This window comes from Magallana gigas, chromosome 5, assembly GCF_963853765.1.
Source record: "Magallana gigas chromosome 5, xbMagGiga1.1, whole genome shotgun sequence".
NCBI lineage: Eukaryota > Metazoa > Mollusca > Bivalvia > Ostreida > Ostreidae > Magallana > Magallana gigas.
The window spans coordinates 7,131,870-7,140,886 of record NC_088857.1 but is presented as its reverse complement, the minus strand read 5'-3'; the positions used below and the strand labels follow the sequence as shown (position 1 = coordinate 7,140,886).

General features: G+C 35.6%; 1 protein-coding gene across 3 annotated transcripts; it reads right to left on the bottom strand.

The window, feature by feature from the left end:
* Nucleotides 1-820: 820 nt before the first annotated feature.
* LOC105317493 (prolyl 4-hydroxylase subunit alpha-1) lies at nucleotides 821-8,928 on the bottom strand. 3 transcript variants are annotated; one of them, XM_066085705.1, is made up of 13 exons: nucleotides 8,563-8,927; nucleotides 7,304-7,470; nucleotides 4,205-4,548; nucleotides 3,947-3,994; nucleotides 3,632-3,763; nucleotides 3,324-3,488; nucleotides 3,106-3,200; nucleotides 2,633-2,750; nucleotides 2,433-2,483; nucleotides 2,250-2,336; nucleotides 2,064-2,132; nucleotides 1,887-1,983; nucleotides 827-1,175 (listed from the first exon to the last, which is right to left on the bottom strand). In XM_066085705.1, exons 1-13 carry the CDS (start codon nucleotides 8,736-8,738, stop codon nucleotides 1,084-1,086), a joined length of 1,641 nt encoding a protein of 546 aa, XP_065941777.1. In that variant the 5' UTR covers nucleotides 8,739-8,927; the 3' UTR covers nucleotides 827-1,083. The 3 variants fall into 3 exon arrangements, with proteins under 3 accessions (XP_065941778.1, XP_065941777.1, XP_065941779.1); XM_066085706.1 differs by lacking the exon at nucleotides 1,887-1,983 and having other exon boundaries at nucleotides 821-1,175; nucleotides 8,563-8,928; XM_066085707.1 differs by lacking the exon at nucleotides 7,304-7,470 and having other exon boundaries at nucleotides 829-1,175; nucleotides 8,563-8,701.
* Nucleotides 8,929-9,017: the final 89 nt, after the last annotated feature.

Below are 9,017 nucleotides of genomic sequence, written 5' to 3'. Positions count from 1 at the left end.
AAAGTATAAAAAAACGCGAACTTTTTTGCAAAACAATTTTCAAATCATTGCCTCTGCATTTTTTATACATCTTTGTATACATTGATATGCAACCTTTTTTGCCACTGCCCTAATCCCTTTGAAAGGTCTGTGTGTCAAATTGAACGAAATCAATTCCAAATGTATGTAACCCCAGTGTTCTCCATCAGAAATTGGATAATTTTAATTTAGGTCAAATTATAACCCAGGCCCTGTCCTTTATTACGAATTGTCAACTTGTATATAAGAATAGAAGCACGTATATAAAGAATATCTCGCACATTAACTTGAAGACAAAGACATCAATGTCTTCTTAAAACCTTTTGATCTATTGACAACCTTTAACATAATGCATAACCAGCGTGGGCCCTAGGACTGATACCAAAAATGACAAGTCGTCAGATGCATATGCATTGTTAGGTAAAGATGAAGAAAGTTGCAGATTAGGTTGTTATGAACTATATAACGCTAGTCATTCATGTGCAACAAGCGCCGATTAATACCGGGACAGCTTCACCCAAGACAAACAATAACTAAGAACTATGTTTAAAATCGATGCGTCTATCTGAACAACGGAGTGGGAAGTGTCCAGGTATTTAATTTACAACAAGTAGTGTAGTTTAATGGCGGGAACAGATAAAATAACAGGTTTTCGAGATCATGTAACATGGTTATTTATAGATAAAGTCGATTGTCATAAGGCTAAAAATATTAACTCACACGAACACTCTCAAAACAAATGCTATTGTGTTAATACTTATCTAATAATGTAAACCTAGTTACAGAAGTTTTTTCCATAATTTTTGCAGGATGTAAAAGAAAAAACAAAAGGATAGCATGGTCTCTAAGTTTTCTTCAGCTCAAAATACATGTAAATCAATCAAAAAACAAAAAAAATTTAAATAATTTTTTAACCAGGGTGTATAAAATGTGGATAGCATGGTCTTATTTTTAGTTAACTTCAGTTAATTACTAATCTACAATTTGATTTCAACATTTGAAATATGATAACAGGTTGATTTAATCAGTACAACTTCAATGCAGGTAAATTGGTACAATGTCTTGTCAAATTTTCGGAAAGTCTTCAACAGCCTCCTCGGTTAGACCACATAATCTTCGGTCCATCTGCCCTTCTTCACGAATCCACTTGTTTGTCACTAAAACAATAATATGTTATTATGAATATATCAACAATCAAAGTACTGAAGAACTGGCGGGAGTTGATTTTGTCGATGTTTATTTAATTTAAAATCAATGATATGTTATTTTGCATGACAAGTACATGTATTCGTAGTTTCTAATTTGAATTACGCATATTTTTATAATATGAATTTTTGAACTTTTTCGACTAGAATGTCGAGAAACCTCCATATGAATCATGTTAAATAATATTTAAAGATAAAATTAATTCAATCAAACTATGTATCAGTGGTAGAAATATTTCCCGAAAATTGTATGGATCCAAGCAATATTGAACTCTAGTCTAGTTCAACCAATTGCAAACGCTCGGCTGACACCGTAAATCTCCGACAAGGGTTTACGGAGATAGCCGAGCGTCGAGTTGAACGAGACTTTATTGAACTCTGGCGTAGGAATACATACGACTACAAAAAGTATTTAAATTGTTCGTCCCATTCAAAATCTGACTATTTTAAAGGTATTTGTAAATAACTTTCCTTGAAAAACAATGCTTCAGCATACATTACATCGAATTCATCAATTATTTTCAAGAACTAAGTCTTGTCAGGAGCAATGATTTGTGCTGAGGTCCAAACACTGTTTCACTTTCGGTTTGTCCGCGTGACTGCATAGGAGAGTTGATTTAAAATCAACTCCCAAAAAGCAATCAGATTTGCAATAAGTGTTACCCCATTTGGACCCAACTAAGACTGGACAGCCCCCATGTAACGTTCGGGGATCTGTCGCTCCACTCGGCCTCAAGTTATACCAAAACGCCGCTCCTCCCTGTAATCAAAGAACTACGTCACCGACCGAGAGAAAGTGTAATATGTGTTTTATAAATATACAAATTACATGTACCTTACCTTGGCAACTGGTATTCTTGTTCTTACTTCCGGAAATACTGTGGCGCCACCAGCCTTGACGTCATTCATCTGTGCAAATGCAATGAGCTGTTCATTTTTATTTCAATGTTTAACATACACTAAAAGTATTTTATTGAAACGACCAAATTATTTTCATAAAACTCCTGTTGTTTTTGGAAAACAAACATAAAACATCCAGGTCGCCATCCTATCGCCAGAAGTACTGATGTCCTCAGAATCCATCGGATTAGATATTATCCCCAGCTTGTACTCCTATAACAGCCAATGAAACAATTTCTTATACAAAAGTAATGAAATAATAGTAATTGAAAAGTACAGACTACTTAGCCGTAACTAGATAAAACTAACCGTATAATCATGATGAGCTGTGTACATGCCTCCTACTCCATAATTCACTACCTGTACAACAAAAATACATATTGTTCTACATTTTGATTTGTACACATCGATGTTTTTCTAATTTTTATATAATAAATGACAAACAGTTGACTCTCTTAAATATACAATGATTCATTTTAAACCAAACAAATCTAAAATAAAGATCATACCTGGAATTTCTCAGAGTGACTTCTAACTGGCTTGTACTCAGCACTAAGTCCTGTTATAAGTTGGATTCGATTCTCTAGTCGCGATAGCTCTGGATATTCATCAGTACGAATCCAACAACTGGAAGCAAATAGTAATGTTCGCTATTACACTGATATTCTTGTATCGTTAACATTTCCCATATTTAAATAGCACCATCGACTGTTAACTATCAAACTACTTTTTCTTTTTTCTAGATAATTTGGAATTATGTTTCCCTGATTGTGCCAAATTTAAGAAAATTTTTCTTCGTTTCAAAATCAATAAAAATAAAGTAAGATTGGCTCACTTATTTCATAGAGGTCAGTAATTATATATAGTGAACGAACGATGAAAAACCAATATAAAAAATAATGATTGAATACAACCGATAGCAGATAGTCATCTGGATGACGGATTAAGTTTAAAATGATGACTCGGATTAATGGGGACTTACGTTTGACTCACGCGTATGTTATCTTGTTTTCCATACGTTATCGTTACTTGTCCATTTGGCCCAGTATTCTCTAGAAAAACGGTGGATCTGGTTAGCTAGAAACATCACATACTAAAATTGTAGTAAAATTAAAAAAAAAACCCCAACATTTAAACATTTGATTTAAATTTAAGACTGGTTATAGGCTTATATTTATGATAAAAATATCAAAAACATACTCCCTTGGAGGCAATTGATTTTAGATGTTCAATACTGGTGGGAGAGATGACGTCATGAAAAATGGCAATCCTTGGTTCGTAATTGACCACTTCCTCTTTTGCTTTGTAATAAGGTATAATAGTATCCCTTAAAAAGCATCGAAGCTTGGCTAGCTCATGTAGACTCTGTAATAAGGTTTTCATTGTTTGACATGTACTAAATAACATGCGAATAAATACAAAATGGTCCTTAAAACAAATATCAACAAACTTTAATGATAACTAAATAAGTAATCATAATTTTCTTAAATATCATCAATGCCATTTACTTTTTGTTCCTCACGACATAGAGCTTCATACATTGCATCCTCTGTTGCTGGTTCCGGAATGGTCTCGTTTTCGTCGCTGGTCGCATTGGACAGATAAAATGCTACGTCACTGTTTATATCCCGATTTTCTAAGCAAATCAAAAGAGGGTATCATAATGAGGCGTTAACAAGTATTTTCATCTTCGGATTAAGATAATACTTTAATTATAACAAGATACAAAAACTCTTAAAATATGTACTGTACTGAGTATGCTTTCTAAATCTCTTAGACTATATGAAATGTTGTTATCATACAAGGAAGAAGATAAATTACCTACTTTGGAAAGGTTCCAAAATAAAAATCCCTTTCTTTGGAAAACCTAGCTAAAAAACAAACATTGATTTACACTTTTTTAAAATCTTAAACGTAAACAAATGCCAAATATTACTATTATTTCCAAAAAATTACTTTGAAATTTTACATCCATGTTTCTTTATAGAATAATGTTAATAACATCTTCCCATGAAAATACCCTGAATGTAATTTTGACGAAAAAATTTACTAGACGTCTAAACAATATCTATAATTCTAACTTTGTAGAAAGACGCTGCTAGTGACCGCGCAACACGAATCACAGTGGTCTGGCTGTGGGAGAACCCATCCTGTGTTTGTAATCTTTTGTACAAAGCTTTCAGCCATCTCATTTCTGAGTAGTCGTCCTTGACACTGTCCGCGAACTTCGCTACGGTCAACACCTCGTCATCAGACATAGGTTGGTCTGCAGTGTATGTTTGGACAATGCCATTGATAAATTCATTGAGATCTAGCTTGTACACCTTCCAGAGTCGGAGGAGAGCGCTGGATGCACCGTCTAAATCATAGGACGAGGGCCACAGACCAAGACGCTTGCTCACCAGCTGAACAGTGAAATTGAAATCTGAAAAATTCGCCACAATCGTGATAAAAAAATCCTCATTGTTGTCATGATAATGCTTCAAATTTTAAACAGTCATTACTGTTTATATTTTATTGTTTTTTAACAATTGTGAATGTAGCATTTTAATATCATTAAACGAATGACCCAGTGTAACGGAGAATATTGACCCAGATTGAAAATTGACCCGGTTGACTTGTTAACGATGATTTTTGATCCGGGATTGCTTTTCCTCTTTTAAATATTTAGACTTGGGACGATGAGTTGTGAAATTTAAACCCGTGTCATTTTATCAGCTTGTTAAATTTTCAAACTCTCTGATTACCTCAACAACAAATAAAATATCCTGGTGAAAATCGACTCCAACTTCAGAGCGTTAATTTTCTTTGAACTGATAGATTAATTCAACATTGAGAAAATGGTTTCTAGGACATTTTTCAATCCAGGTGAAAATTCTTCGTTAAATCTGTCCAAAGTTGAACTTCAAAACTTTAATTTTCTTCTTGTGGACGAAGCGTAATCTACCATATATAAATACATCTTTCTAATGTTTAGTTATGATTTACGTATATAACTACCAAAAAAACTAATTAAAGTGCCATCACTAAATCCTTGAGTCAATGCCCACCGTCTCAAAATAGGTTCTACCAGCAAGTCATATTTCACACCTCCCTCCTCGCCAAGGTGACCATCGAAATGCATCGGTAGCTGAATGACAGTGGCGAAAGGCGAGCCTTTGGCGCCTTTAAATAACCGGAACCAGTGATTAAGGGAAGGAGAACCCTAACAGAAAACATCAGGCCATCCGGGTTGGGACTGAGACAACAACTCCACTCCATAAAAATCGCAGTGCTACAGACACCGCAACAACACCTCATCAAGAGCGAGGATGGCTCGCAGGATGAGCTCATGACGTGTGCAGGTGAAAGCCATCGGGAAGTCAGTGCACCGACAAATCTTCTGTCGATTAAAGGCAACACCAGTATAGGAACCTTGAACATTAGAACCCTATATGAAGTCGGAAAAGCTGCCTTAAGAGCAGTGGAAATGACAAGGTATAACATCAAGGTACTTGACCTAAGCAAAGTAAGATGGAATGGAAGAGGACAAGTTTGCTTAGCATCAGGAGAAACCATTATATACTCTAAACACGAAGACCAGGACCATGCACATACTCACGGAGTTGTCCTTCTGCTGTCACCAAAAGCAAGAAAATCGACTACGACAACAACAACAACAAACAAGTAAAAATGATTGCTAGAAAAGACAGGAGACAGTTTTTCTATGACATGACTGAAGAGGCAACAGCCAGGCAGAACAACATTAAAAAGTTGTATGAAATAAACAGAACGCTGTCGGAAAAGAATGTGAACACCAACACCCCAATGAGAGAAAAACAGGAGATGAATATCCATAGTGATATAGGACAAAGAGCTAAATGAGTAGAGCACTGCAAGGAAGTTCTAAACTGGCCACCTCCATCACCACCTAGTATTGCAAGCATTCCAACAAAAAAGAATGAACTTCACATCACTACTGGACTTCACCTATAGTAGAAATCACCAGGGCAACTAATACAATAAAAAACGGAAAAGCAGCTGGTCCAAATGGCATTCCTCCAGAGGCTCTTAAAACTACCCCAACAAAGTCTGCAGAGATGTTACAACCACTACTACGAAAAATAGGGAAAGATGAAAAAATCCAGATACTTGGAAAACAGGATACCTTGGTAAACTACTAAAGAAAGGCGACGTGTTGCAATGTGGAAATTGGCGAGAAATTATGCGTTTATCCATTGCCAGCAAGGTTCCAACAAAAGTAATCTTAGAAAGAATGAAAGAAGCATTAAACAAGGAACTCAGATCAGAGCAAGCGGAGTTTCGCTAGAACAGATCATACACAGACCACATTGCCACCCTTCGAATCATCATAAAGCAGTATATTGAGTGGCAGTTTCCACTATATTCAACATTTGTGGACTTTGAAAAAGCTTTTGACAGTGTGGATAGGTCAACATTATGGAATGCTACCAAAGTTCATTAGCATCATTAGAAACCTGTATGATGACGCCACATGTCACAACACTAGTATCCACAAAGGACCATATTTTTAATTGTAATTGACTTGATCATGAAGAAAACAACGCAAGAAAACAAGACTGAAATCCGGTGGACCTTCACTTAACACCTCGAAGACCTTGATGTTGCAGATGACATCATTTGACCTCCTATCCCACTAACAACATCATTCGTAGTTGTTGCACCATGCAGCAGAAGCAGAAAAGACTGGCCGTAAAAAAACATAAAAAGACAGAGGTGATAATAAATAGAATAAATAAACAGAATGCACCAATCCAGTGAAATGGAGAGAACATCAGAAAAACTAATGAATTTACCTATCTTGGGAGCATTGTCAGCAATAACGAGGGCGCTGACGACGATGTTAAAAGCCGCATCAACAATTTAAGGCAATTCATGCATTCAACACCCTCCGCCAAATTTGGAATTCAAAAGCACTTTCTCCATCAACACCAAAATAAAAATCTTTAAAACTATGTGAAATCAGTCCTGTTGTATGGTTCGGAAACCTGGAAGGTAACAAAAACAATCAATACCAAAATCCAATCCGTTGCCTCCGCCATATTCTTAATATCAGATGGCAAGACACCATGGCGAGGAGTGGTTGTGGCCCTATGCTCCCTTAGGAGCAAACAGGAATAAGTCAAGTAAGTCAAGTCAACCATGCCTAAAATGTATACCTTTAGCAGCTTCAGTCTCCTCGCAATCTTTGCAAAAGATGATATCAAATACTGACTGCCATTCCACGACAAATCGATACAATAAATGGAAGTCGTTGACAGGGTGTTCGATGTACGCAGACCCATCGTTGATGGTCTTTCGTTTTATTTTAAGCGACTCGGAAAACCTACAGGAGATAATGAACACGTATGGTAAACCAGGCTGTGATGTGACTTATGCAAATTCAATGCTGGCACATTGCTCTGAATTGAACAATAACAAGAGAGTGAGAGGATAAGGTGTGTATGTTTAGAAATGTTAACACTTTGTCAATAGAACAAAAACCATCACATTTACTCTTGACTTGCGTGCGAACCATAATGTATAATGTATGCACGATCCTGGGGACTTTAATTTTTGAAATTGCATTTTGAAATCGTGCTTTCTCATTACCTTAGTTTAATTAAGCCAACACAAAATTCAACGATTTAACTGAAATAGTTTGAAGGCTATGAGACGTTGTTAAGTCTGACAACCATTCAATCGATCTGACCCTTATCCCTCCTGATGTTAGACGGGAGGGGTAATAGTGGAACTTCTGTATTCCGAATATGTAACACAACGCCTCGTTGTATTTAAAGACTTTAAATTAAAGAACGGAACAAACACTGATTATCACATTGTAAAGTCTTATCATTCATCAGAAGGGTACAACACGTTTGATGAACACAGACATTAACTATTTGATAACGGCCTAATAATTCCTGCCGGGGAGGCTCACAGTGCATCAAGAGACAATAAATATCTCAATCACAGCGCGATATAAGATATTAAAAATTGCTCTGTTAAAAAAATCAGATTAGTTTTTAAAATCCATTGAATATTCTTTTTTCACTACTATGCGAGACAAATAAGATCTTTGAGAAGTATTACCTATTTCACTTTGCAATCATTTTCGAATACAATGCTTATCAAATGGAAAAACAAGACATTTTGTATATTTTGTGCATTTACTATTCCAGTACTTTTCGATCAAAGACACATAAAATACGATTTACTCTGGTATTGCGTTAGTTAAGGTGAACTTTTCTATCATTAAAAAAAATGTATGGGCGCAATTACACATCTTATTGTATCTTTTTGGCACATTTTATACTGAAATATATTCTAAGTAAAAGAAATAAAATAATAAAAACCAATAAACAAATAAATTAACACCCATGAAGATCATTAAATCCTTAACGAAAGAAAAATAATTAGACCCCCCCCCCAGACATACCTTAATATTTCTAAGGGAACATCCTGCTCATTCTCCTTAACACTACTGATATATCTACTCAAATCTAATTGTAATTTCTCCTCTTCTCTTAAGAGGTCCTGTAATTTATATAAAGCACTGAAAAAATCACACTGCAAAACAGAGAAAAGTCCCAACAGAACCAATAACCGGAGCATGATGTATACACAGCGTAGGAACGGACGTGTACAGTTTGGGGTGGCGCTGTTCGTCGAACCGGGTAAACTTGAATTCGTAACTTTGCATACAGTCGCAATTTTAGTAAAATTAATTCCTCATTGGATTAAAAAATATTCCAGAACAACTCAATAGGTAACGGTAATAAACTGACAGAAGTTAAAAAGTTGTATGTTATCTTTTTGCAACATGATTTTCATGTTAACATTTTGACAATGATCAAACCGATTATTATGTACAAAATACAATCATTACGACTG

Bases quoted from the DNA above. Each gene is read 5' to 3' on its own strand.
- LOC105317493 (XM_066085705.1), bottom strand. From the start codon at position 8,738: ATGCTCCGGTTATTGGTTCTGTTGGGACTTTTCTCTGTTTTGCAGTGT. The intron at 3,201-3,323 runs GTATGTTTTTGA...TGATGTTTCTAG, and splicing joins AATCAATTGCCTCCAAGGGA to CTAACCAGATCCACCGTTTT. The intron at 2,133-2,249 runs GTTTGTTTTCCA...GCATTTGCACAG, and splicing joins TGGCGACCTGGATGTTTTAT to ATGAATGACGTCAAGGCTGG.